The sequence below is a fragment of the Bos indicus genome, chromosome 18 (genome assembly GCF_029378745.1).
Source record: "Bos indicus isolate NIAB-ARS_2022 breed Sahiwal x Tharparkar chromosome 18, NIAB-ARS_B.indTharparkar_mat_pri_1.0, whole genome shotgun sequence".
NCBI lineage: Eukaryota > Metazoa > Chordata > Mammalia > Artiodactyla > Bovidae > Bos > Bos indicus.
The window spans coordinates 55,429,049-55,456,964 of record NC_091777.1 but is presented as its reverse complement, the minus strand read 5'-3'; the positions used below and the strand labels follow the sequence as shown (position 1 = coordinate 55,456,964).

The window sequence follows — 27,916 nt, the reverse complement described above, 5'->3', positions numbered from 1 at the left end:
ACAACTCCCAGCGTCCTCCTCGCGACGGCGGCTCGGACGTCGCCCGGCCCCGCCCCTGGACTCGGCCCCGCCCCCGCCCGCCGAAGTCTGCGCGCGAAGTCGGTGGCGCGAAATTGGGACTGCGGGGTCGCTCCAGGAGAGACGCTCAGGACAGCGGCGCGCGGGCCTGGCGCGAGGCAAGTGGCACCAGCCTTGCGGGGCTTCAGGGCTGTTCAACAGAGCGCATGTCGGCAACTCGGGGCTCCAGCTTTCCCCGAATAGGTCGGCTGCAAAGGAGAGGACATGGGGGCAGGCTGATACGGCCGGGAGCGCGCCGCGGAGGGGAGTGCGCGGGCTACGGGCCGCTGGAGGGGGCGGGACGGCGTCCGTCAGAGGTTCAGGATCAGGTAGAAGGTAGACGAAGACCGAAAACTGCACAGGACAGGATCTGAAGAGAGGCCTGGAGGGACGGGACTACCTGAAAGGGGCGTGGTTATATAGGGATGAGGGGGCGGGGAACGGCTCTAGGTGGGCGGGGTCACCCGGAAGTTGGAAGGGCCGGAGAGGCAGGCCCACCTGGAAGGGGGTGGGTCTAGGGGGAAGTTTAATAGTGGGCGGGGCCGGGGAAAGGTTGAAGGAAAAGGGTCTACTTTAAGGGGAGAGCCCAAGGAGCTGGAGGTGGGGCGGGGCAAGTCAGTGGTAAGATCTAGGCCTAAAGCAAAGGCCTTTTGAAAGGTCGAGAACCTTCTGAACAGGGAGCGGTCTGGCCTTGTGTATGCCTGATGAGGGGGCGGAGTCAAGGGAAGAGACGTGAAGGTGTGGGGTCCAGGGGAGGGGAGCTGAAAGGTCTGGGCTCATTGTGGGCTTCTCAGGTGGCGCTAGTGGTAAAGAACCTGCCTGCCAATACAGGGGACTTGAAAGACACAACTTCGATCCCTGGGTCTGGAAGATTGATGCCCTGTTGGAGAGCATAGCAACCCACTCCAGTATTCTTGCCAGGAAAATCCCTACGGCCAATAGGGTCGCAAAAACTCTGAAACGATTTAGCACACAAAGCACTGCGCTTATTATTGCCCAGGATGGTGGAGGGAGGCCTAGAAGAGCTTGGGGAGGGAAGAGACAAGGATCTTGAGCTGGTCTGATTGGGTCTGAGATGTTGGTTAAATATCCAGATAGAGATATCAGCATAGAAAACTAGCTATATGAGTCCTTGAATTTTTTTTTTCTTTAATATTTATGGACACCAAGGTGAGGGTGTGTGTGGTATGAAGAAAGAATTAAAAAAAAAAATTTCAATGGAGCAAGGAGTCAGATGTTTCTAATCCTGCTGATGGGCCAAGATGAGGAACAGGAGGTGATTTCCGGAATTAGCAACCCAGAGTTCTTCTATCACCTTGATGAGAAGGGCCAGCTGAGGGATGTGGAGAAACTTGAAGGTTCAAGCAGGGATGGGAGGAGAGAGAGACGGGAGATGATGCCATGGGACAGTTCTTTGTATGCTGCTGCTAAGTCACTTCAGTCGTGTCCGAGTCTGTGCGACCCCATAGATGGCAGCCCACTAGGCTCCGCCGTCCCTGGGATTCTCCAGGCAAGAACAGTGGAGTGGGTTGCCATTTCCTTCTCCAATGCATGAAAGTGAAAAGTGAAAGTGAAGTCGCTCAGTCGTGTCCCACCCTCAGCGACCCCATGGACTGCAGCCTTCCAGGCTCCTCCGTTCATGGGATTTTCCAGACAAGAGTACTGGAGTCGGGTGCCATTGCCTTCTCCAGTTCTTTGTATGACGTCTCTGAAAAGGGGAGGAGAGATGGAGCGATAGCTGCTGGAACATGTAGGCTCAAGAGAAGGGATTTTGTTTGATTTTTAAGATGGGACAAATCACAGCTGATTTGTAAATCAATAGGCATGGTCTAGTAGAGAAAAGTTGATCTAGAGGAAAGAAAGGAGGGGCTTACTGGAGCATAGGGTTTGAGGAGGTCAGAGGGCATGAGATCTGGTGCGCAGGTCAAGGGTCTGATCTCAGATGAGAGTACAGCTGGGTGGTCGAAGTACCTACAGCTGGGATTCGGAGCGGTGCGCAGGTGCAGCAGGAGGTAGATAAGGCGGTGGGAAATTGCCTTTCTCGCATTTGCTTGCGTTTTCTCGGCGGCGGAGGGTGGAGTCGTTTTGCCTGAGAGAGCTGGAGAATTGAACAGTCTGGGGAAATGGAGAGGCTTGGACCGCAACCCGAAGGACTCCTGGTGACCAGTCCCGCTCTACTCTGCGGTTGCAGGAACAGGGTGGGTGGAAAGTTGGTTTCAATCAACAGCTTTGGGGTTTTGCCCGGTGAGAGAGAGGGCAGGAGGCAGGGCCCAGAGAGGGATGAAAAGTGTACTGGAGTCTGCCAGAGTTAAGGAAGGAAGGGAGGACATGATGGGGAAGGACATTGAAAAGAGGGAGCACTGACTGGTTTGGAGACTTAGGGAAGGACTGGGTAACATTTGCAGAGAAGGCAATGGCACCCCACTCCAGTACTCTTGCCTGGAAAATCTCAGGGACGGAGGAGCCTGGTAGGCTGCAGTCCATGGGGTCGCTAGGAGTCAGACACGACTGAGCGACTTCCCTTTCACTTTTCACTTTCATGCATTGGAGAAGGAAATGGCAACTCACTCCAGTGTTCTTGCCTGGAGAATCCAAGGGACAGGGTAGCTTGGTGGGCTGCCGTCTATGGGGTCGCACAGAGTCGGACACAACTGAAGCGACTTAGCAGCAGCAGGGGAACATTTGAAGTTGGAATAGAAATAATATTATAGGAAGGGAAGAAGAGTTTTATTTGAGCCAAATGGAGGATTCTAGCCCAGGAGAAAGCCTTTCAGTTCTGAGGAACTGCTCCAGTGAAGCATGGTTTTCAGCAGATTTATATCTTGTTAGAACAAAGAGTGGGCCTCCCTGGTGGCTCCATGTTAAAGAAACTACCCGCAGTGCAGGAGACGCTGGTTGATCCCTGAGCTAGGAAGATCCCCTGGAGAAGGAAATGGCAACCCACTCCAGTATTCTTGCCTGGGAAATCCCATGGACAGAGGAACCTGGCGGGCTGCAGTCCATGGGGTTGCAAAAGAGTCAGACACATCTTAGTGACCAAACAACAGAGTAAAGAATGTATATCAAATGCGACCAGGGACACATTTTTTCAAGGTTTCAAAAAGAAGAAAAAGATTAGCATGTACACACAGAGTCATTATGGCCTGGGCACCTGGGAAAGGAACCTTGTCTTTGAAGAGCTCCTAGTCTGGGCTCGTAGAAAGGAAGGCTTTTAGCCGTGTCTTCAGAGTAGACTTTTTTTATTTCTGGTAAATGCATTCTCTTCTTTAGTTGGTTAAAGCAGCTGCATATTATGTTTGACAGCCCATATGTCAGGTCTGTCAGCGTGAAGTTCAAGCCAAATGATGTAGATTTCAGGGTGATTTCCCCAAATCTCAATTTGTGAAAGTTTCCCCTCTCTTATCAGAGGTGTATGTGTTCCGATCTCCACATAATCAGTGTGTTTTGTGTTTTGATCTCTGCACAAAAATGAGTATCCTCATCAAGTATTTTTGGATGTTCTTTTCAGAAACTGGTGACCAGCGGAGAGGAGGAGTGGGGAGAGAATTCTGATACCATCATGCAGCGAAGTATCATGTAAGGACCCCCGCCCCACCCACCAGCAGCTTGCGTTCTCCAAATTCTCTGCTACTCTCTCTACCTCTGCCCTTATCTTAGAAGAACTCGGGTTAGTCTTTACATAGGAATTTCCAGGAGTTGAGCAGTATGGAGAGTGGGGAGGGGCACTGGAAAACCAGGTGGTGTAGTAACTGAGAATTTTAGTGGCTGCAAGGTTCAGAGACCCTAGCCCCGTGGTTCTCAATCTGGGGCAGTTTCCAACTTCCCCCGACCCCCTCCAGCAGGGAACATCAGACATTCTTGGTTGTCACCACTTGGAGGGAGAGGGGGCTTCCCTTAGCATCTGGTGGGTAAAGGTGGGGCAGGCTGTTAACATCCTACAGTGCCCCAGATAGCCCCCCACAACAAAGTGTGATCCAGCCTAAAGGGCCGGTAATGCCTGGGTGGAAGGGAGAGCCCATTACTTGACCTTTTCTAGAGCAGATAACGCTTCTAAACATTTCATATTAGCTATTGGTTTCCCTGGTGGCTCAAACAGTAAAGAATCTGCCTGCAATGCAAGAGACCCAGACCCTGGGTTGGGAAGATCCCCTGGAGGAGGGCATGACAACCCACTCCAGTATTCTTGCCTGGAGAATCCCATGGACAAAGGAGCCTGGTGGGCCGCAGTCCATGGGGTTGCAAAGAGCCAGACACAACTAAGCAGTGAACACATTGCTTAATGTCTGCCTGCTCCTGGAGCGTCAGCCCCTTGAGGGCAGGGACTTGATGTGTCGGGGCCGCTCCTGTGCCCCTGGGTTCCCAGGACAGGGCCTGCCACACAGTAAGTGCGCAGTTAATACTTGCAGGAGGGAAACTGGGATGCGTCCTGGCTCTCACATGAGAGGTGAGCTGAGGCAGAAAAGCACATAGTGCTGCCTCCTCTGTCCAAGCCTGTTTCCTCATCCATCCAAGGGGATTGTTCAAAGTCTTTTGCTGTGTGCCAGAAATGGGGACGGGCATCGGAAGCTGAGGGATGTGGCATGTGTTAGAGGGGTTACTGGTACTGTTATCATTCACTTCTTTTCCCCCTCTTCTGCTCCTCCAGGTCATTTTTCCAGCCCAAGAAAGAGGGCAAAGCGAAGAAGCCGGAGAAGGAGACAGCCAAGAGCGTCAGAGAAACGGAGTCCCCTCCGAAGTACGTTCTGGGGCTGGGAGGTGGTGAATCTGTTCATTAGTCAGGACTCTGTTGGCTGCAAGTGTTAACAAACTCGGCTCAGAATGTCGCAGGCCTCCATGGGGAAATTTTTGATCCTGGTAAACTGAAAGGCTAAAGGTAGTGTCAGCTTCTGGTATAGCTGGATCCAGGACCTCAGAGTTGTCTTCAGGACTCTGGCCCAGTGTCTTGACTTCATTCTGGAGTAGACTTCCTCCACAAGGCAGGGACCCTGCCACTGGCTGCATCTGAGGAGAACAGTGTTCTCTCCCCACCATCCTTGTCATAAGTTCTTGGGAAGACCTTGTCCCCGGACCATTCAAGGTAGATTTAGCTCACCTTCCCAGTTTGGGACCCTGGGATCCTATGCCTAGTTTCCTTATGGGTAACAGGGTATCATGATCTGTATCAGGCTTTCAGTGTGGACTTGATGTGTCAACACCCTAACAACTTACAGAACAGGGCCTGATTCATAAAAGATGCTCAGTCAGTGATAAAGATCAGGTCATGATTTATCAACACTTCTGACTTGAGAGCCACCCCTTTTGTTTTATGTTGCTGGGAAGTGTAGTCCCTCCCTAGGGGATCAGGGTCTTACATGACTGACTGAAAGAAAGTCTCCAAAGAAATGTTGAAGGCCATTGTCTATCCTTCGTAGGGACTTCGTTTGTTCCTCCAGCATCGCCCACCACCAGGTGGGCACACAGGAGCCCTCCAGAGAAGTGGGACGAGGGGGATGGGTGTTTCAGAGTATATGTTGAAGGCTTCCCTGGCGGCTCAGTAGTAAAGAATCTGCCTGCCAATGCAGGACACATGGGTTCGATCCCTGGTTCAGAGAGATCCCACATGCTGCAGAGCAACTGAGCCCCTGTGCCATAATTACTGAGCCTGAGCACTGTAAAGGCTGGAAGCCATAACTACTGAGTTTGAGTACCCTAGGTCCCATGCTCTGTGACAAGAGAAGCCACTGCAATGAGAAGCCCATGCACCACAAGTAGAGAAAAGTAACAAAGACCCAACATAGCTTAAAAAATATATACATGCCAAGGAGGCTTCCGGAAGATGTTTGTTGCATGCTTGAAAGGCAAGGAAGGGAATGAAACATAATGAAATTGCTGGAGAGTCTGGGGGCAGCGTCCCCACTCTGCCTGCTGGAAAAACCTCCATTTTTTCACTTTCCAGGGTGGCGCTGAAGGAGCGGAATCGAGTGGTGTCTGAGGGTGACTCTCCAGTGAAGAGGCCAGGGAGGAAGGTGACCCGGGTCCTGGGCAGCGAGGGCGAGGAGGAGGAAGAGGAAGCCCCCACCACCCCCAGAAGCCAGGTGGGGCCCCAGTAGCCTGCCCCCGTTTACCAGAAGCGTCATTCCCATTGGCCTTGGAGCTGAGTGCAGCAGCTACTCAGGAGAATTCTGGAGCTGATGCCCCAGGGGGCAGAGGAGTTCAGTTGTTGGGCCTGGTTTCTGTGCGCCTCACTCCGCCTCCGCCCTGGGGCCTGGGCGTGGTTCCTTGCCCTCGTGATGTCTTGGCAGGCAGCCTCAGGTGGCTCGGGCAGCTCCGGGTAACCTCCCCTGTCAGGGGTGGCCGTGAAGGTGCCGTAAGTTGATTTACACAGTGATGGGAGAGAATGCCTGCTGTAGGAAAGGCTCAGAACCCGTGGAATCGAAGGCTTTCCATCTTCCCCAAGTGCAGCGGCTCACTTGCTCCCCTCACTTAAGTCATTTCTTGCCTGTTGGCTGCTCTGAAGATCACATCCGAAGTGCAGCACTTCTCAGTCTGTCGATGGTGAAGCAACATCCTGTCTCCCCCACTGCGCACCCCTCTTCCATCTCCAACCCTTCCCCCACCCCCGCCCTAGGGTTGCCAGCTCAGGACAAAGACAGTCCTGATGGAGCCTCCAAGGCCCCCCGTGAGCCGCCTCTTGTCATCTGTCTTTTCCTCGGCTCGCTCTGCCCCAGGGTGCTTCTGTATTGTTGCTCACCATCCCTAGATGAAGTTGTCCAAGCGAATGCCCACATTCAGCCAGTGGGAAGAGCAGGGCACTCCCCTAGCATTTAGGTGAATGTCATTTGAACCAGTTGCCCTTACATTGCATCGTGTAGACCTGAGGCTTCTGACCTAGCTGCAAGGGAGTCTGGGAAGTGTAGTCCTTAGGCTCCTGACTACACCTAGCTGCAAGGGCATCTGGGAAGTTTTTGGTTGGGCCATATTATGTGCTGTGCTGTGCTTAGTCGCTCAGTCGTGTCTGGCTCTTTGCAACCCTATGGACAGTAGCTCACCAGGCTCCTCTGTCCGTGGGGATTCTCCAGACAAGAATACTGGAGTGGGTTGCCATGCCCTCCTCCAGGGGATCTTCCCAACCCAGGGAAGGTCTCCTGTATCGCAGGCAAATTCTTTACCATCTGAGCCACCACTTTTTGGTTGGGCCATATTATGCTTAGCTAAAAATCAAAGATCTTGTCACTTTAGGGAAAAAAAAAAAAAAAAGAATTGTTACCGTGGTCCATAATAGGGCCAGTCTGGGACCATGAAACTACACAGGAGAGTGGGGTGATGGCCCAGGGAAGAGGCCAGAGCTGGGGCTGAGTTGCTGTGTTCTCTCAAGTGTTTGGAAACTGAAGCAGCTGGGTGCTCCCTCCTTCTCCCCCAACTCAGGAGTTGCTCTTTCTCTTCCTTTCCAGAAGCCTGCTTCAGACTCTCCACAGGCCTCGCCTCCCAGTCCTGTCACACTGCCTGAGAGCAGCCCTTCCCGCTCCAAACCCTCCCCAGCAGTTGCATCCCCATCAGGGATCCCGAAGCGTCGCACAGGTAAGGACCCCTGGGCCACGCTGTTTCAGCTACCTCTCTTTGTCCATGTGTGGATCTCTCCACCGTTGAGCCACCCTCCTGCCAGCGCTGGTCTTAGCATTGTGGTTAAGAGCACGGCTCCACCAGCCCCTGGCTGTGTGACCTCGGGCAAATGGTTTCCTTCTCTGGGCTTTCTCACTGGTAGATTGTATGAAATCTAAACACATCAAGTATTTCTGATGAAAATTCAGTGCCCAGTTGAGATGTGCTTGTAAGTGCATCAGATTTTGAAGACCTAGCATAGGAAAGGCAATGGCACCCCACTCCAGTAGTCTTGCCTGGAAAATCCCATGGACGGAGGAGCCTGCTGGCTGCAGTCCATGGGGTCGCTAAGAGTCGGACACGACTGAGTGACTTCACTTTCACTCTTCACTTTCATGCATTGGAGAAGAAAATGGCAAGCCACTCCAGTGTTCTTGCCTGGAGAATCCCAGGGACAGGGGAGCCTGGTGGGCTGCTGTCTATGGGGTCGCACAGAGTCGGACACGACTGAAGCGACTTAGCAGCAGCAGCAGCAGCATAGGAAAAAGAATGATACTGATTTTAAATATTCAAAACATGTTGGAATCATCATATTTTGGTTATGTTGGGTCAAGTAAACAAGATTATCCAAACTTAGATTCACCTGGTTCTTTTTGCTTTCCTCAGTGTAGCCACTAGAAAGTTTCAGAAGACACACGTGGCTCACTGTACATTTCCACTGACGGTGCTGCTGTAAGGAATGACATGCAGGCACAGGGGTGGCTGCGGATTGAGGCAGGGCCCAGAGGAGCGGCTGTCTGGCCTGAGTCTTGGATCAGGGTCCTGGTCGGGGTCGGCCCTGTTGAGAAAGGGGGACAGGGAAGTGTTGCTGCCAAGCAGAGCGCGTGTGAAGGCCTCGGGGTGGGAACAGCACAGCAGGTGCGGGAACCCCACACCCCTCGGAGTCTCTGAGGATAAGGTGTGATGTGGGGGGCAGCGAGGGCTTGAGGATAGCGTGTGGCGAGAGGTGAAGCAGAGAGGGGGGCAGGTGCTGGCTCCCAAGATGAAGGGACCTGCCTGCCGCGGCCACACAGCCAGGAAGCAGAAGCCTGAAGGATGGGCCCCGCACCCGGGCAGTGGCAGGGCCCCAGAGCCGTCCCAGGGGCCATCACCACGGGGGTCTGAGCCCACTGTGGTGGGTCCGGTGGGCCAGCAAGGAGGCCACCCTGAGCCCTTTGTCTTTCCAGCCCGGAAGCAGCTTCCCAAACGGACATTTCAAGATGTTCTGAAAGAGCAGGGCGAGGACAAGGACCCAGAAACTAAGAAGAAGAAGGAGGAAGAAGGTGAGACCCTGGTCGGGAGGGAGGAAGCGGGGGAGAGGCTCACTCTGTGTTTGTGTGTGGGGGGTCTGGAAAGGTGGGGGCCTGCCTAGGAGGACAGGGTGTGGGGACCCCACTTGATTTGACACTTTGACCAGGAATCCACACGTTTCCATCAGAATCCCACCCCGCTGCCCAGGGAATTTTGTCATGAACGCATTCTGGAGTACCTTAGTTTGGCCATCTTAATTCAAATACAGTTTATTCTCTCTTTTTATTTCTCGTATGGAAGATATTTTCCTCTAAATGATTTGTTTTTATTGTAAGTTTTGCCAAAAAGCAAAGAAGTAGAAACTTCAGGACCCGTAGTGTCTTAGTAACTAACTGCGCATTGCCCAAGGCCTTTGCTCTTCAGCTTGTCGAGTTATGTCCAAACAACTATTTATTTATGTTCTAGCAGCTTGGGCATTTGAGAAAGTAATATACATAGCATTGAAAGGAAAAAAAATTAATTCTTAAATAATCACAGTTAGTTTCTAATAGGATGTCTCCTGGGCACTGCACAATTGCTCGGACCTCGGAGTCCAGTTGAAAACTGCTGCCCTCGTTTCCTGTTCATGCTGATTTTCATGTAATACTTGGTTTTCATCACACCACCCATGAGTACCCAGCTTTGCAGAAAGCTGACGTCATGAATTACCAAGTATGTGATCTAATAACGACAAGCAAAATGCCGTGAGCTAGTAGGTCACACAGCGTCCAGCCTGTGAAAATGTAAAATATCTTACCTGGGAAATATAGCTACAAACATCTGATCCACAGATCATTTGGGGCCTTTACACGATTATAATAATCAGGCTTTGTCACCGTCATTTGTTTCAATAAGAGGTCTTTATTGGGTTTGTCCTTCCCAGGGAAGGTCTGAATTTGGTGGAGATCTGATTTCTGGTTGGCAATTTTTAGTAACAAATTTTACTGTAAATCATGAAGTTTTAGCCCTTATCTGTGTCCAGGGGTTTTGGGGGCCAGGGCAGGGGATGACTTCTCCCTACTAAGGCAGATTATTCCCAAGTCAATTGATGCAGTTATTATTATTACCCTGGAGGTGGTTTTTTTTTTTTTATTTTTCAGTCAGCTTAAAAAAACTTTAACAAGTTATCATTGGCATTTTGAAACCTTTGCAGTTCTATTTCATTGTGAGTAATTCAAAAATAATGGTTTATAAGAAAAGTCTGGCCCTCCCCGCTTTTCAGCTACACAAGCAAGCGTTGGGGTTGGTGTCCCTCAAGGTCCCCGCGTGGCCCAGGGCTGACCCACCCTCACCCTCCCGTCACTTCACACGTGTGCGGTCAGAGCAGCAAAGATGAAACGGGGCGGAGTGTCTTGGGAATGCAAATGCCCTTGGGGAGGGGTTCCCAGTGCCACTTCTTGCCATCTGCCTTTTTATGTCATCGGAAGCGGAGACACCAACAGAAAGCCTCCCAGAGCCTGAAGGGGGCGACAAGGAGGAAGTGGAAGGCGGGGACCAGCCCACGACGCCCCCTGAGCCCCGGAAGACCTCCAGTGAGTGTCTGACCCTCTTTCTCCCTGGGGCCCCTCTCTCTGGTTTTGCGGGGGGTGGGGTCCCATGTCTTTGGAGGACGGTTAATGTAAATAAGGCTTAGATAAGACTTCAATAAGATTCTCCAATGTCTTGTCTAAAAGCAAATTCTAGGGGAAACTTTAGGTTTTGTTACTACTGTTATTTTTATTGTTATTTTTCCTCCACACATGTGAGGAAAAAAGAGCCAGTCATCCTCCAACGAGTTATCTTTCAGAAATCATAGGCACTGGGGACTTCCCTGGGGGTCCAGTGGCTGGGACTCTGTGTTCCCAGTGCAGGGGGCCCGGGTCCCATCCTTGGTCAGGGAACTAGGTCACACATGCCTCGTGGCCAAGAAATACATTTGTTTAAAGTTTGCATCACCATCTGAGCTCTCTCACTTTCAGCAGAGTCCCCGACAGAAAGCGTCTCAGAGCCCGGGGTGACGGTGAAGCAGGAACCACAGGAGGATGGCCAGGCTCAACTGCCCCCCAAAACTCCAAAGACCCTCAGCAGTTTCTTCTGTGAGTGGGGACTTCACCTTGCGGGGCTGCGCAGGGAAGAGGCAGGTGGGTCTTTCTCCAAGGAGCTCAGCCTTCCCATGGGTGAGAAGGCCTAACTTGCCCTTCCTGCCGTGTTCCTGCCCCAAGCACGGAGCGATGCCACCTGGAGAGTACTTGGGAGGTGGGGGCTGTGGGAAGGAGAAAGGGTCCACTGTTTCCCTGCTTCATTCCCCAGCCCCCCGGAAGCCAGCTGTCAAAAAAGAAGCGAAAGAAGAAGGACCTGGTGCTCTGAGAAAGGACGAGATCAAGGGGTGAGTCAGGATCCATCAAGAGAATAGCAGACGAAACAAAGTAAGCCAGTGAGTCCCAGGCCTCACTGATCTGATTGGAGGTGGGCCTCCAAAAAGGAGACCGGTAATCACCAAACAGCCTTTCAGCGTTAGAATTTTGTGATTCAGGTTTAATTAGTCTAATAAAAAATTTGGGATTCTTAATGACAAGTTTGTACCCCAGTCGCAACCTTATTAGTGAGATTAAATGGCCCCATTTCAGCACGTGACTGCGCTGTAGGAAAGGTCAGCTCCTTTTCTTGCGCCTCCTCTGTGTCAAGTCACGTCCTAAAGGTTTCTTTTGTGCCTTTTTACTTCCTCTCTGCAGTGGGCCTGTGCAGTAGGCAGCTGGTGTTTAGCCATTTCCCAGGCATTGAAACCAGTAGCCCAGCAGCTAGGCCATCTTCCCTGGGACACGCAGGGAGGGTGGGGGTAAAGCCAGGCCTGGAGGCCGAGTTGCCCTGGCTTCTACGCTGGGCCTCTTCTCTGCACCCCTGCCCTGCGCCCTGGGCTCGTGCCCATGCTTATATTACTTGTAAGTTTCTCTCGCCAACTTGGTGTCTGACATGAAGTTCTGTGTCCTGATTTTTACTTCTTGGGATACTGCGATCGTTTTTTTTTTTACACTCTTCCCAACCTGATCACTGATGGCCGCCTCCAGGAGACAGACAAACTGTCAGTACCTCCAATTTCCTCACCTTTAATATGAGGACTTGTTAATGGTAGAAAGCACACCCTTTTATCCACTGTAAACGGTGTGCTCGGCACCAGACGCTGTGCCCTCCATATCCTGATGCATTGAAGCCTCACAGCAACCCTGTGCATCGACTCTGTTGGGACTCCCATTCCACAGGTGGGAAAAGTGAGGCGTGGAGGCAGGACAGTGCTCTGGAGTGCTTGGAAATCCCAGCTCCACCTTTGTCAGCTGGTGTGACCTTGGCCAAGCGACTTAGCCTTTCTGGGCCAGTTTCCTCCTGAGGTTTGCAGACTAGCGTCTGGCCATGCCCACACTCGGCAAGTAGTAGCTGCTATTATTATTATTAATTTTGATTGCCTTGATTAGACCACAGATGAGGAGTGTGGCAGAGTTGGGATTTGAGCCAGGCAGCGTGGCTGCAGAATTTCTTACCCCTCAGCTCTGCCGTTTCTCCTTATAGTAGGAAGTACCAGGCAGCGATCCCTTATCAAATACTGAGACCATACAACTCACTGCTCGTGCTCTGTCCGGCTCAGCCATCCTCATCCCTGTCTGTGCACAGGATCAGCTGAAGAGCTGTAAACAGTCAGCAGTCTCCTCCCTCACCCCATGTTTGGCAGAGACATAGGTCTGAGGCTGGGGAGTCAGTGTTGTAAAAATGCTCCCCACAAAGCGCACCAAGGAGTGGGAACTCTTCCCCTAATTTCTCCCTTAACCTCAGGGCGTGTCAGGGCACGGACTCCGGGTAGCTCCATCATATGGTTGGTTCAGAGGGAAATTGCTTCCTCACCAGGACACAGCTGGTCACTGATGGAGCAGCGATTTTAACCCAAAGGAGTGTGACTGCAGAATCTGGATTGTGGTGGCTCTAACGGGATGGGTGTGAGGCATTTCCCGAGGAACGTATGATGTAGAGGGTTAGAACACAGTCCGAGAACTGCACCGCTTACTAGCTGTGTGGCCTCGGGTGAGCTACGTAACCACTCTGCCCAGTTTCCTTATGTGACATGGGAGGCAGGTGAGTCCCTGCCTGCAGGACTGATTTGCTAGCAGATGGAGTGCCCTTCGCACAGTGCCTGGCTCCTTGGGGCACCCAGGGACTGCACCTTCCTCCTGCTGTTCCAGCCAGAGTGAGGGCAGGTCTGACCCACAGGGGTCCTTGCCTCTCGGAGTGGACTCTGAACAACATGGCTTCCCAGGTGGCTCAGTGGTAAAGAATTCATCTGCCAGTACAGGAGAGGTGGGTTCAATCCCTGGGTCGGGAAGATCCCCTGGAGGAGGAAACGGCAACCCACTCCAGTATTCATGCCTGGGAAACCCCATGGACAGAGGAGCCTGGCGGGCTACAGTCCATGAGATCGCAGAGTCAGGCACAACTGAGCGACTAAACTGAACGATATTCAGATCACACTGCTCCACTTCAGCCACACTGACCCCTTTTCTGTTCCTCCAACGTGCCAGGCGTGTCTCTGCCTCAGGGCCTTTGCACCTGCAGCTCCCCTCTGGGATGCTCTTTTCCCTGGCCCCCACTCTGCTAACCCCTCATATCATTCTGACCGGATGTCTCCTCTGGCCTTCCCCAACCGTCCTCTGAAGCAGCATCTGCCTTTCTGATTTCTTCCTCTATCTGGTTTTTGTCTTAAAAATGTTTTAATACTGAAAATGACTTATTCTCTTCTGCTTTTTGGTCTCATTTGTTTTTCACCCCCGACTCTCACACTGGAACATGTGTTCCAGGTTAGCAAACTCACTTTCATTCATTTCCATGCCCTTGTGCCTGGAATAGTACCTGGCACTTAGGACATGCTCAGTAGATGCCAGCTGGTGGAATGGCTTCTCCTCGACCCAGGCATCTACCCTGCAGCCTCTCCTTTCCCTCCACAGACACGTGGACCCAGCGAGCTATAATCCTGCCAAGAACAACTATCACCCCATCGAAGATGCCTGCTGGAAGGCGGGCCAGAGGTGAGGCGTGGCCCTCCCTAGAACCCCTCCTCTGCTCCCTGGCACTGCGGGAGGCCTTGTCTCCGGAGGCTTCAATGAGAGATTTGCCAGTCCTCCCCCAGCCCCCACAACCCTCAGTGTTTTGGGGAGACCATTGGGCGCTCTGAAGGGGATGGAGAGAGAGAACCCCAGGCAGGGGTCAGGCAGGATTGCCTGCGAGCACCTGGGGATCAGCAGATCTTTCACTGGGAAGCGTGTAGGGGCAGGGAGCTGGCGGGGAGGCAGCGTGGGTGTACACGCTGGGTGTACAGTGTGGGTGTTTGTCCTTTTCCTCCCCCAGGGTTCCTTATCTGGCTGTGGCCCGGGCGTTCGAGAAGATCGAGGAGGTCTCTGCTCGGTAATTAACCAGGCTGCCTGCCCGGGGCCAGTGGGGGCTCTCCCGGTTCTGTCCCACTGGCGCTGGCTGTGCCTCCAGCTGTTTAATCCTCTTAACCCCCTCCTGGCTCAGCTGCACCCTCACGCATGAGATCACAGACAACAGGCCTGGCCACAAGAGCGGCCACAGGCCTCTGAGGGCCCACACCATCGTTTGTGCCTGGTTTGTTGGTCAGAGCAGGACAGGAGGGTGACCGTGATCCCCGGCGTGGGAAGAGAGGCTCCACTGCCTGGTGGCAGGAACTGGATACTAAGCTCAAGTAACCAAGAGTACCTGCAGTAACCAAGGCTGATGCTCCCGATCCTCAGTGTTAGAGAAAGCCCACGTCTTGTTTGTAGTGAGAACCCTGTCTCAGCCCAATACTCACTAGCTCTTTGACCTTGGCATGTTACATAGTCTTTTGTGCCTCAGTTTCTTCACCTGTAAAATGAAATAGTATCTAGCTCAGGGCAGCTGTGAGAATTCAGGGAGTCAGAGAACGTTTTGAAGGCTTAATACCAACGCCTGGCACCCGGAAAGCAGTCCGTACACATCAGCTGTTTCCCTGTAGCTGATCATGCCCTTTGTCGTCGTCAGATGGAGTTCCTGTCCCACCAGCAGCCTGTGGTGGTCCCTGTGGCTCGGGTCACACACCGGGCACTGGTCATGAGCCCTCTCCTCGTCTCTTTTCCTGCATTTCTTTTATCACCATGCTCTCCTACCCCATCTTGACCCCGAAATGTCAGGTGGTCTCACCCCCATCCCCTCCTCCAGGCTCCGGATGGTGGAGACGCTGAGCAACCTGCTGCGCTCCGTGGTGGCCCTGTCACCTGCTGACCTCCTGCCCGTCCTCTACCTGAGCCTCAACCGCCTGGGGCCGCCCCAGCAGGGCCTGGAGCTCGGCATCGGAGAGGGCATCCTCCTCAAGGCAGTGGCCCAGGCCACGGGTGAGGCGGGGGTGGTGGTGGACGCCCCCAGGCCGGGTGGATGGGGGGCTTCCAGGGAGGACGTGGGGAGGCTGGGAGATGATGGGGAGGGACTGGAAAGGTGCAAGGTGGGGAGGGCGGCCACTGACGGGGGAATCAGGACGAGGTCTGCACTCAGATCAGGTGGGAGAGGGGGATGCCGCAGGTGCAGAGCAAGGCTGATGGTCGGGGCTCGTGGAGGTTGCAGAGGTCCTTAGGGGCTTTTGCCAGCAGAGCCACGAGCGGAGCTGGGGACAGAGTGTGGTTGTGCCCAGGAGAGGTTGGCCGAGTGGGCGGGACCTGCCCACCTGCCCAGGGCCTGGGGTGCTCTGTGTTTACTCTGAAGGTGTTGGGGAGCCGTGGAAAGGTCCCAGGCAGGCAAGGGGCAGGGTCAGTTCTGGACCCACGTGGAGGACGGACAGGAAACCAGGAGGCCAGGGAGGAAGTCGGGGCCGAAATCCAGGGCTTTAAATCCCACCTCCATACTGATGATGCCGCCCCAGACGACCCCTCTGGTGTAGACGGGCTCATCATCCTGGCTTCTGGAGAGGGGAGCCTGGTGGCCACACCCCTCCTGGCGCTCAGCCGCTGCTCCCTCTACCCTACAAGGTCGGCAGCTGGAGTCCGTCCGGGCCGAGGTGGCCGAGAAGGGTGATGTGGGGCTGGTGGCCGAGAGCAGCCGCAGCACCCAGAGGCTCGTGCTGCCCCCGCCTGCGCTCACTGCCGCCGGCGTCTTCGCCAAGTTCCGGGACATCGCGCAGCTGGCAGGCAGCGCTGTGAGTGGGCGGGCGGCTGGCTCTCCCCAGACCTTCTCCTCTTGGGGACCTGGAAGGCTCTGGTTCGACTGCTCAGGGCGGTGTCACCTGGGTCCTGCTTTTGGGATCAGAGCTTCTCTTCTCCTGCTGCTCTCAAGACTGCAGGACTCTCCTCCTGAGACCCTAGCCCCGATGTAGTGCGGGCCGTGGGGCTCCGTGAACACCTGCTGAGCAGAGCCGGGGTGGGAGGCCGGAAGGACAAGCTTCTTACTGTTCTCTGCGCTCCAGGCCGTGGAACCGGGGAGCAGGGGTGGGAGGCGGGCAGGTCTCCAAGGGTGGCAGCTCCCCAGGCAGCGAGGATGGCCTCCCTCCCTTCACCCCTGGCACTGACCGCCCTGCCCCCTTCTCTCCAGTCCACAACCAAGAAGATTGACGTCATCAAAGGCCTCTTTGTGGCCTGCCGTCACTCAGAGGCACGTTTCATTGCCAGGTGAGGGTGTGGGCCTGTGACGGGGGGAGGAGGGCCAGCAGGCACATCACTGCTGGTGCCCTGACCGCCCTCGGATGGGAGCATCGTGAGCGGGGCACGGAGCTCCTCTTCTCAGCAGTGCTGCCTGGAGAAGCCTGGGCTCGTGGGTGAAGCATGCCGCAGTGGATTAGTGATGTCTGCCCTGGCCTGTGCCTCGCGCTTTCTCCCATGAGCTCCTCCCTGCAGCTCTGGGAGGCTGTGAACCTCACTCCCGTTTAGAGAAGGGGAGATGGAGACAGCCTCCTGCCCGAGGTCACTGGCTCAAGCAGGGCCCTTACGGGCACAGGTTCTTGGCCATCACACCCTGGCACCCCTGGGCAGGCTGTTCCAGATCTGGCCGTGCCCCGGCCCCACCCCCACCATCACTGCTTTGTCAGAGGGCAGCTGAGGAGAGACACGGACACCTTGCCAGGCCCCTAGTTCTGCCTGTAGGCGCTGCCTGTGGTCGTGATGATTTGTGGCTGGCCTCAGTTTCCTCCTCTGTCAAGTGGGGCTGTGTGATCGCAGGTCCCTTCCGGCTCTGGAGGCTGCTCTGGTTTAGAGGAGAGGGTCGTGGTAGGGAGACTGGAGGAGGGAGGAGCAAGGGGCTGAACAGGTGCACCCATCCCCGTTACCCTCTGTCCCCCCAGAGCCCTGAGTGGACGGCTGCGCCTCGGGTTGGCTGAGCAGTCGGTGCTGGCGGCCCTCGCCCAGGCCGTGAGCCTCACGCCCCCCAGTCAAGGTGAGCCCCGGTGGCCAGCCCCACGCTGTCACTCAAGCTAACCCGGCCACCCTTCCCCCGACCCCCACCCCCACCTGGTTCCCTCTGCCTCCTCTCCCTGAGGAATCTCGCACCAGCACCCACTGTGGACCCGGGGCTAGCTGAGGGGGGTCGGGCCCATTCCAAAGCCCCTTCCTCTGGGGTTCATCCTAGAATGCCCCCCCGCCGTGGTGGACGCCGGGAAGGGCAAGACGGCAGAAGCCAGAAAGACGTGGCTGGAGGAGCAAGGCATGATCCTGAAGCAGACTTTCTGGTGAGACCTAGGTGACAGAGCCCTGGGTGGGGATCCAGACAAGACAGGCGCTGGGCACGGGGAGGTGACAAAGATCAGGGAGGCGTCTGACAGCGAGGGGTCAGGGACACAGGGACGGGAGAGGCGGTGATCCTGACAGCCAAGGAGAGGGGCAGGAAGAGGCTTCTGAGTTCCAGGCAGGACTGTGCCTGTGGAAAGGCCATGAGAAACCCAGACGGGGCCTGGTGATGGGCACACTGTGAGGGTCGTGACGGTCATGGAGAGAACTCTGCCCCTGCTTGGAGACCTGTAGACTGTTGCTTTCAGGCTGGCCCCAGACCATTGTTAAGCCGGAATATTGGGAGGGGGAGGCCGGCCTGGAAGAAACATGAAGGACGACGACAGTTGGGGTGATGAGGGGAGTCGAGGGAGGCAGAAGCCGACCCTGGGAAGGGGTGACAGGCAGGCAGTGGGGATCTTGCAGCCAGCGAGCAGGGTTCTAGAAGAACACCCCCGTCCGCCTTGTTCTTGCTCCCTGCCCCAGTGAGGTACCTGACCTGGAGCGGATCGTCCCCGTGCTTCTGGAACACGGCCTGGAGCGGCTCCCGGAGCACTGCAGACTGAGCCCAGGTACTCGCCTCCATGAAATACCCCCTGCCCGCCTCCACCCATCCACAGCCTCGCCCCGGGCTGGCTGCCACCAGGCTCCCCTCCCTCCATCCCTGGGGTGGCCAGCACAGGGCCCCCTGCTCAGAGAGCACCCTCCTCTCCCCTGAGCCGCACCTCATCCCCATGGAGTTCGCGCTTCCGTGTTAGAGCTGCTGTCCCCGAGATACCCCAGAGGCGGTGCGGCAGGCAGGCAGCATCTCATCCTTGTGCCATGGAAGGGCCTAGAGGGAGGCGGGCGGCAGGGGAGGGGCCGCGCTGCACCCTGGGGCTCGCCCCGAGTTCCTTCTCTTATCACGTTGTCATTCCAGGGCTGTCGCTTTAATTTCTAGACCGCTCGCATTTCTGTTTTAGTTTTCGAGAAGGGGGCGGCCAGGCTCTGTGATGACAAGACCCAGGTGTTGCACGCGTCGCTTCTGAGTGCGATTAGCAGTCTCCACCCTGCCTCCATGAATTCACCACCCAGTAAATTCTATCTGAATTCACTCTGTCCTCCCCTCCCAGGGGTTCCCCTGAAACCAATGTTGGCCCACCCGACCCGGGGTGTCAGTGAGGTCCTGAAGCGCTTTGAGGAGGCAGCTTTCACCTGCGAGTACAAATACGACGGGCAGAGGGCACAGGTAAGGGGTGGACGCGCCGCTGAGCGGGGCATGGGGTGCCTCAGACCCGAGCTCGGGGCCGGCCGGCCACGCATGGCTACTCGTCTGGTCTCGCACGGCCCTCGGGGCTTTAGTTCCCACCTCCAGTGGTACAGTCGTAGCCACCTGACTGGCTCCTCTGAAAACAGATCCTACTAGGTAACATCGTCAAGTCCTGACCCAGGGCAGTGGGAGCTCAGAAAGCGTGGGCTGCACTTGTGCTGTCCTGCTGGTGGGCGTGTTGATGTAGCCGGTGCCCTGCGTCCCCCTCAGTGCGGTTACCTGGACGTGTGTCCTGGCTTCCAGGGCCGGAGACGGCCTTGGTCTGGGCTGTGAAGATTCTTGTGGCTCTTCTGTCCTGGGGGGAGTGGGGGCCACTCCCTGCTCTCACCTGAGGACAGGTAAGTGAGCTCCGTGGGCGCCTCCCTGTGGTGCCTTGAGGCAGCTACACGCAGTAGATTGGATAGGCTCAGCATAGATGGACCTTTGAAATACAGTGCTGAGCAGAAAATAACTATGACTTAAGCTAGCAATCGTGATTTAAAAATATATATTTTTAAAGTCATGTTGTATACACATACACTACTATTTCTTAGGATAATGTGCATATTAGGTGGCATATATATGGTTCTGCTCAAGGACTGTGACCCAGACGTATTAAAATGAATACATTTAAATCATAAAAACCAGAATGTTACAGCACCACAACATCCAGACAAATTGGCGCGTGCAGACACAGAGCAAAGCACCTGTGCTAGCCGGGGGAGGAGGGGCTGGACTGGAGATGAAGACGAGGCGGCAGGGGCTCCACAGATGGGCCTGGGAGCGCCCTCTGAACCCAGGAAGGATTTGCTGAGGTCTCTGCACCAGTTCCTCCTGCAGAGCTTCTGGAACCTCCTGCCCATGGAAGTGGGGTCGAGAAAGTCGGGGCTCCCGGGAGTGGGCCCGGCTCTGAGTCCCTCTCCCCTCCCCCACGATGGCAGATCCACGTTCTGGAAGGCGGGGAGGTAAAGATCTTCAGCAGGAATCAGGAGGACAATACTGGAAGGTACCCCGACATTATCAGCCGCATCCCTAAGGTGAGTGCCTGCTGCCGGCTCCACCTCGGGGGCCGGGGAGGGGTGCTGGTAGGGGAGCGGGGAACGGAGGGCCAGCCAGGCCGGCCCGGTGTAGCGGGAGAGAGTGCAATTAGATTGAAGTGTGTTGGGTTATAAATAATAGAACGCCTGCAGATTTTTTTTTTCCCCTTTTAAATCTGAAGGCGGGTGGCCGTGGGCTGGCTCAGCTGAGGACCAAGGTCTTCCCAAACCCAGCTGGGTCTGCTGTCCTTGGCTCGTTGCCTTTTCATCCCAGTGCCTGGCCCCTTGGTCTCCAGGGAGCCACCACACTTCCAGACAGAAAGACGGGTAGGAAAGGGATTCCAGCTGCTGTCCCCCCGCCATGAGGAAGGTTAGCGCTTTTCCGGGCACCTCCCATCACCCCCGGCTGACCCCACCTTGGGGTCCCCTGTGCAGCACGGGGTCACAGGCACTCTGGTGCAGCGGAGGCTGGGAAAGGCAGACTCACACTCTGACGAGGAGAAGGTTTGGGATGAAGGTGGAGGAGAAGCCTGCACGCTGGCCCCACAGCCTGTAAATAGGGCTGGATCTCTAGGGCTCTGGAGCCAGGCTGTCTGTGCTCCCAGGGGCCGTGTGGACCTACTTTAGGAGCTCTCGGTCAAAGAGGACTTTGTTGTTGTTCAGTTCCTAAGTCGTGTCTGACTCTTTGTGACCCCATAGACTGTAGCCTGCCAGGCCCTTCCGTCCGTGGGATTTCCCAGACAAAAAGACTGGAGTGGGTTGCCATTTCCTTCTCCAGGAGATCTGAGTCAGGGCTCAAACCCAAGTCCAGGCGGATTCTTTGCCACTGAGCCACCAGGGAAGCCCACAGAGAGGACTAGTCTTCTGTAATAAATGAGGACATTTGCTCTTTCCTAGAGCAGCAAGGACAGAGAAACAGTGCAACGCAGGCATTAATTGAGCTCCTGTGATGTGCTGAGTGCTGTTTATTTTTAAAACCAACTTAAGGCGTAGTTTCCATAAAAGGTTCTGACTTGAGAGTTCGCAGAGTTTTGACAAGGTCACCCAGACACATAATCAACATATAAAACATTTCTGTGCGTTTATCACTCCAGAGTGTTTGCTCATGCCCCGTGCCAGGCAGGCCCCTCTCCCCACCGCCACCTGCCACCTCCAGCAACAACCACTGATCTGCTTTTCTCATTGGTATAAGTTCATCTTGCCTGTGCTAGAGCTTCATGTAGGCAGTCACAGTCCAGGGTCAGTGGGATCTGGCTTCTTTCCCCCGTTCATTCAAGTGTTTACTGGGTGTCTGCTCTCTGCCGAGCCCTGTGCTGGAGGCTGCGACTAACCCAGACGGCAGAGCAGGCAGGTCTTCATCAGAGCCCTGCTGTTACCTCTGAGTGTACTCAGATTGGGCTCTGAAGAACAGGTCCAGGATCCTGTGAGCCTTTAACAGAATAAGACTTAGCCCTGGTGTCAGGAAGACAGGGCCGTCACCAAGCACAGCCCAGGATACAGTGTGGATGGCCCTGGGAGCCATGCAGATTCTCAAGTCCAGAGCATGTGCAAAGGCCCTGTGGTTGGAAAGGCACAGTCCGTTCAAGAACCAGAAAGGCTTGTGTGTGGGGGTGCAGAGAGTGAGTCTGAGGGGCTAGGTGAGGTGAAGGGGTGCGGGGGCTGGCCAAGGAAAGGTTCCAGGGGTTTGGGGAGCCGTGTGTTTTCAGCAGGGATGAGCACCGAGAAGATGTGGGGTTTACTGAGAGCAGCCTGGCTGCTGTGAGGAGAGTGTATTGGGCAGAGTCAGTGCAGGAGCAGGGAGACTGGTAGGATGCTGTGGCTGAGGCTGGACTGGGCTCTGCGAGGTGGTGGCAAGTGGATGCCTTAGAGATTTCACAGAGAGAATGGGCAAGTTCATGGCTGAATTGAATGTGAAGTGAGCAAAAGAGGAAGATGACAAAGGCTCCTGGGTTTCCAGCTTGTGGGACCACATAGTAAGTCCTCAGAAAACTTAGTTTTTTCCCCTCTCAGTGGGGACCAGAAGGCATCTGTTTTCACGCGTGTCTCTAAGGCTGGCATCAGTTTGTCATTGGATCTTCTCCATGTAGAAGGGGAATAAACTGGTTTCTCTCCATCTGTCTTTTGGCCTCATCCACCACCTCTCATGAGCTTTGCATTTCCCCCTTTCACCTTTCAGATTAAACTCCCATCGGTCACATCCTTCATCCTAGACACAGAAGCTGTAGCTTGGGACCGGGAAAAGAAGCAGATCCAGCCATTCCAAGTCCTCACCACCCGCAAACGCAAGGTAGCCTCTGCCCCACTCCAGCACCTGCCATCATCTTCCACCCAATCCTGCCCTGTCCCAGAGAGACAGAGTTGTCAATTGGAATGTAGTTCTCTCAGCCTTTTACAATATGGCTGCCACAGCTCCGGCCATCACATTCTTATCCCAGCATGCCAAATAGGAAGGAGGGAAGGGGTCTTTACTTATTATGAAAGATCTGTTCCAGGAGCCCCCTCATCCTGCACCCCAGAAAACTTCTTCACTCTCATTGGCCAAAATTGTCATGTCACCCTCACTAGTTGCGAGGGAGGCTGGGCAAGCGAATACTTAGCAGAGAGAATGAGATGATTGCTCTCATAATCCAGTGCCAGCGGCCGGCATCATTGCTGTGCTTATAGGCGTACAACCTTGTGGCTGGGGAGAAGGGGAGAGTGGCAGGTGACTGGGTGTCTGCCTCCGGTGTGATGGCAGGGGCCCCACCCAGCCCCACCCAGCCCCACCCAGCCCCATCTCACCTTCCCCACCCCCACTCCGGGTCTCCATCCCTCCCGACCCAGGAGGTGGACGCGGCGGAGATCCAGGTGCAGGTGTGTCTGTATGCCTTCGATCTCATCTACCTCAACGGAGAGGTGAGTTCCGGCATTGTGTTCTGGGTGTTCGGGGGATGAAGGGGTGTGTAGACCTGGGAACCAGCGGGCTGAGCTGGGAGGCCACGCTTGGGCAGCGGCTCTCAAGTGTGGCCCCTGAGGCCTCCCTTTGCAACTCCCCATCTGTATGCCTGTCCTGCAACCAAAACAACCTGCTGCGGCCTGAGGGCGGGAACAGACGTGAGAATCCAGCCTCTGTTAAGTTGCCTCAAATGTAAACTGACGCCCCTCTTCACACTCACCTCCATCAGCCACAGGGTGACCTGTGACCCACCCGCTTCCTGTTTTGCCCGACCACGTTGGGCTTTTCCTCCTTATTTCCATGGTGACGTCTGTCTGCCATCCCGCCCTGCAGTCCCTGGTACGTGAGCCCCTCTCCCGACGCCGGCAGCTGCTCCGGGAGAACTTCGTGGAGACGGAGGGCGAGTTCGTCTTTGCCACCTCCCTGGACACCAAGGACACGGAGCAGATCGCAGAGTTCTTGGAGCAGTCGGTGAAAGGTGAGGGCGTCCCACACGGTCTGTGCCCCCCGACACTCCCTCCCCGCCCCGTGATCTGCACCCACCCTGGCCCCACCTTACGACTGGACCAGAGTCCCGCCCACGGCTTTTGCGAGGCTGTGCGCCGGGGCTTCACGTGGCTCTCCTGTGTTCCCTAGACTCCTGCGAGGGGCTGATGGTGAAGACCCTGGACGTGGACGCCACCTACGAGATCGCCAAGAGGTCACACAACTGGCTCAAGGTGCCGCCCACCCTCTCATCCTGCCAGCTCTCTGAGCTCAGGGACCAGAAGCCTGTCCCTGCTGGGTGGTCCACACCCCATCGCCGCCTCACCCCATTCGAGCTCTGGGGCCCTTTGCTCCTTCCCTCCCGCCTCCCATAGCAGCCGCCTCGGCCCTGCTGCCCGCGCTGCTCCCTGTGAGCAAATTCACCAAGGCTGGTGGAGAACCGCCTGTCTGTGTGCCCCAGGTGGCAGGATGAGGGAGCCTGGGGAGCACTCTGTTCTTGCCTTCCACCAGGAGGTCAGCCAGGACGCAGATGGGGAGTAACGAGCAGGGTAAAGTCAGGGGCAGGGCCACAGCAAGCGCAGAGACCCTGGGGTAGGAACAAGCTCCTGCCTGGCACACAGTTGGCACTTAATTTAGTTTCTGAAATGAGTGGATAGATGTTCTCCCTGTGATGGAGTGGAATGTCCCTCCATACTAAAGGAAGGGGGATCTGAGGTGACCCCCCAAAGTCTGCCCACCTGACCCGTCCCCTCCATCCCGCCTTCTCCATCAGAGTGGCCCCTTTCTCATCAGCCTTTTTCAGCCGAGAAACCTGTCCCTCATCCGCTCTCCTCCCAGCGTCTGTCCTGGGTCTTCTCACCCAGCCCCCACCCTCCCCACACCAGCAGTGGGGTTCACACCTGAGCTCCCCACCCTCATCTCCGGCCTTCCCTCCCCCCAGCTGAAGAAGGACTACCTCGAGGGTGTGGGCGACACCCTGGACCTCGTAGTGATTGGTGCCTACCTGGGCAAGGGGAAACGGGCCGGCCGGTACGGGGGCTTCCTGCTGGCCTCCTATGACGAGGAGAGCGAGGAGTTCCAGGCCATCTGCAAGGTGCCAGGTGGACCCCGGAGGCGGGTGGCGGGGAGGGGCAGACCGGCTCATCCTGGGCCTGTGGGAGCTGGGGGGAAGCAGAGCCACTGACCCCTGTCCTCGCAGCTCGGAACTGGCTTCAGTGACGAGGAGCTGGAAGAGCACCACCAGAGGCTCCAGGTGAGCCCTCCCTGCCCGCTCGGGGCTCTCGCCCTGTGGGAGGCTTGGCGGCGGGGAGCCCAGCACGTCCAAGTTCAAGTCCCAGCCCTGCCGGCTACCGGCCAGAGATGCTGTCAGGGAGCCCTGTTTGCCACGCTCAGGGCCAGGCTCAGGGCAGGGCGTGTTGCTGGCTCCCCGAGTTCGCCCTCAGGATGCCAGGGGAGCCCCAGTCTCCGGGGTGTCTGCTGGCCTGGTGCCGGGCGTCTGGGGTGCGCTGCGGTTTCCTGCGTGTTCGTGTCTCTGGTCTGTGTGTCCCTGTCTGGGTTCTGTCTCTCTTGGTCTCTGACTCCTGTCTCTGGGTTTCTGCTCCTCTCTTTCTGCCTTTAATTTCTTGTTTCGGCTCCCAGGGTCTCCATTTCTTCCTTCTCCCATTTCTTTCATCATCCTTGCCCCTGCCAGTGTTCTACTTTGAGGGGTGTCTGTGTCTCCCCTTCCCCATCTTCCTCCCTCTTTCCTCGCTGCCCTCCCTCCCCCAGCCCTCGGCCTTGACTTCGATCCAAGACCCTCTCCCCTTCTCGCACGGCTGCAGGCCTTAGTGCTGCCCACCCCGCGCTCCTACGTTCGGGCTGACGGTGCGGTGGCCCCCGACCACTGGCTGGACCCCAGCGACGTGTGGGAGGTGAAGTGCGCGGACCTCTCCCTGTCCCCCATCTACCCTGCGGCCCGAGGCCTGGTGAGTAACGGGGGGACCCTGAGGAGATCCTCCGAAAGAATCCCAGCTGAGTGGCTGGAGAGCAGCGGGGAGGGGATTCTGGGGCCCATGTCTGTGCTTCCGGGGTGATGCTTCAGAAGACCGAAGCTGGCGTTTTATTTGGGTTTCAGACAGTGAAATCAAAGTCTCCTTTAAAAAAATAGGAAAAATTCCCCAGGAGTAGAAAACGATGAAATTGATTTCTTTGTCAAATTTTAAATTCTTATGTCTTTAATTTTATGTTCTTATTGAAGTATAGTTGACTTAGAAAGTTATGTCAGTTTCAGGTGTGCAGCAAAGTGCTTCAGTTAATTTTGTTTAGTCACTAATCGTACCCGACTCTGCAGCCCATGGACTGCCGCGTGCCAGTTTCCTCTGCCCATGGGATGGGACCTGTGTCTCCTGCACTGCAGGCGGATTCTTCACCTGAGGCATCAGGGAACCCCACATTTCTATCTTTTTTTTTAAATCACTTTCTTAAATATCAGTCTCACACTCAGGTCTTAAGTAATTTTTGAGAGCAGTTCCTTTCAGTAAAAACTTAGGATACTTCCTGCTGACCATTTACGAGAAAAAGAAACTACTGCGTTGCTTTATCAACTGTAGTTCATTTTCCAAGTTTTAATGTTCCTTGCTTAATTTCTCTCACTAGTGGTTCTGTTCTCCACACCTGCCAAAGGATCCGTGTCCCAGGGGACCCCCACCCCCTGCCACCCACTGGCACTAGGGCAGCTCTTAGCATCCTCCTTCCAAAGAACAGGAAATATAACTTTTTTAAATTGAAGTGTAGTTATCTGAAGAACAGGAAACCTTAAAAACATACTCCCTTTGGGATTTCTTCTGAGCCTTCAAAATCTGGCATGCGCATTTCTGCTTAGCAGCAGACTTCCACGTAAAGGCAAAGCTCATACTTTTTATCTCGTCTCCTTCTTGAAATTTCTCACGCCTGCTCCACCTAGGGCAGTCAGGGTTCCCTGGCAACAAGCAGTGGGAGCAGCATTTATCACGCACTTAGGTGAAGCAGGCACGGCACTTGTTCACACTCATCCTCACAAAAACACTGACCTTCCCATTTCACAGATGGGAAAATAGAGGCCCAAGGTGCATAATGGGCCCAGGTTCACTTGGCTTCTGAGTCGGGAGCTGGGCTTTGAACCCCAAAGTCTGGTTTTAGAGTCTACCTCTGGCTCTGTGCCCTCCTGCCTTTCAGCCCCAATAACAATAGCAACAGAAGCCCCGGCAGCCCCCTGTTCTTATGCCACTGAGTACAGACCCAAACACTTGCGTACCTGATGTGATTTTTACAATGACCCATCACTTAGTCCCATTGTATGGATCAAGAGACTGAGGCCAGAGGCACCGGAGCAGGGAGGAGACCTTGGGTGGGGAATGCTGCCTGCTCTCCTTACCACTTCCCCTGTGCCTCCCCCAGGTGGACAGCGAGAAGGGGATCTCCCTCCGCTTCCCTCGGTTTATTCGCGTCCGTGAGGATAAGAAGCCGGAGCAGGCCACTACCAGTGCCCAGGTGAGGCCTGTGGTGGAGGGGTGGGTGGTTGGCCCAGGGGTGGGCTCACCTTGCCAGGCCAGCCTCCTGGAGAGCGTGGGCTCTGGCCCGATTTGGCTGGGAAGAAGGTGGGGCTGCCCGGGGCTTCTGACTCGCCCACCACCCACCCTCTCACCTCAGGTGGCCGGTCTGTACAAGAAGCAGAGTCAGATTCAGAACCAGCAGGGTGCGGAGCCGGACTCCGAGCAGGAAGAGTTCTACTAGAGTTCCTGCTCGCCCTGGAGGCTGGGGCGCCGGGGGCGGGGTTGTGGCTACTAGTGCTCCCCACGGCTGGTGTTGCCCTGTGTGTGTGTGAGGGGATGGTTTCAGCGGGGGTCTGGGGTTCGGTCATTTTTTTCAATAAATAATTATTGAACACCTGCTCTGTGTCCTTGCTGGGCTCTGGGGGTATGGCCTTAACAGGTCACATTTTGGTAGTGTAGCAGTGTGGCTCCCCTGTTGGCTTAACAGTAAAGAATCCACCTGCCAGTGCTGGAGAACTTGGGTTTGATCCCTGAGTTGGGAAGGTCACCTGGAGAAGAAAATGGCAACCCACTCCAGTAGTCTTGCCTGGAGAATCCCCTGGACAGAGGTGCCTGGTGGGCTACAGTCCACAGGGTTGCAAAGTGTCGGACACGACGCAGCAAACTGAGCCCACATGCACGTGCAACCGTGGGTGTGATGGCTGGAGCTGGGGCTGCCACTTTGTGATCATGAGGAACAAGCCAGGAGCGTCACAGAGAAAGTCGCCCTGACAACCCTTAACCAGTGAACCGAGGGCGGCAGCTGCCTAACTGGACTTCTTGTCATGGGGGTGGGGTGGGGATGGAAGAAAAAAAATAAATTCCATTGTGATCACACCACTGTACAAATGGGGTTTGTTTCTCGTAGTTAAGAGTTCTACCTTAAAGCATTGGCAAATTAATGTACCTCTATTTATCAT

General features: G+C 55.3%; 1 protein-coding gene across 3 annotated transcripts; it reads left to right on the top strand.

The window, feature by feature from the left end:
• Window positions 1-25: 25 nt before the first annotated feature.
• Window positions 26-27,354, top strand: LIG1 (DNA ligase 1). 3 transcript variants are annotated; one of them, XM_019979907.2, is made up of 28 exons: window positions 26-176; window positions 3,566-3,633; window positions 4,703-4,792; window positions 5,993-6,131; window positions 7,488-7,614; window positions 8,862-8,957; window positions 10,392-10,496; window positions 10,923-11,039; window positions 11,254-11,329; window positions 13,929-14,009; window positions 14,329-14,385; window positions 15,178-15,350; window positions 15,978-16,144; window positions 16,537-16,613; window positions 17,282-17,373; window positions 17,566-17,665; window positions 18,189-18,274; window positions 18,815-18,930; window positions 19,932-20,027; window positions 22,204-22,314; window positions 22,851-22,922; window positions 23,296-23,440; window positions 23,599-23,681; window positions 24,389-24,541; window positions 24,647-24,700; window positions 25,269-25,412; window positions 26,863-26,955; window positions 27,115-27,354. In XM_019979907.2, the coding sequence occupies exons 2-28, from the start codon at window positions 3,617-3,619 to the stop codon at window positions 27,196-27,198; spliced, it is 2,751 nt and encodes a 916-aa protein (XP_019835466.2). In that variant the 5' UTR covers window positions 26-176; window positions 3,566-3,616; the 3' UTR covers window positions 27,199-27,354. The 3 variants fall into 3 exon arrangements, with proteins under 3 accessions (XP_019835466.2, XP_019835465.2, XP_019835463.2); XM_019979906.2 differs by lacking the exon at window positions 26-176 and adding an exon at window positions 836-2,255 and having other exon boundaries at window positions 10,926-11,039; XM_019979904.2 differs by lacking the exon at window positions 26-176 and adding an exon at window positions 837-2,255.
• Window positions 27,355-27,916: the final 562 nt, after the last annotated feature.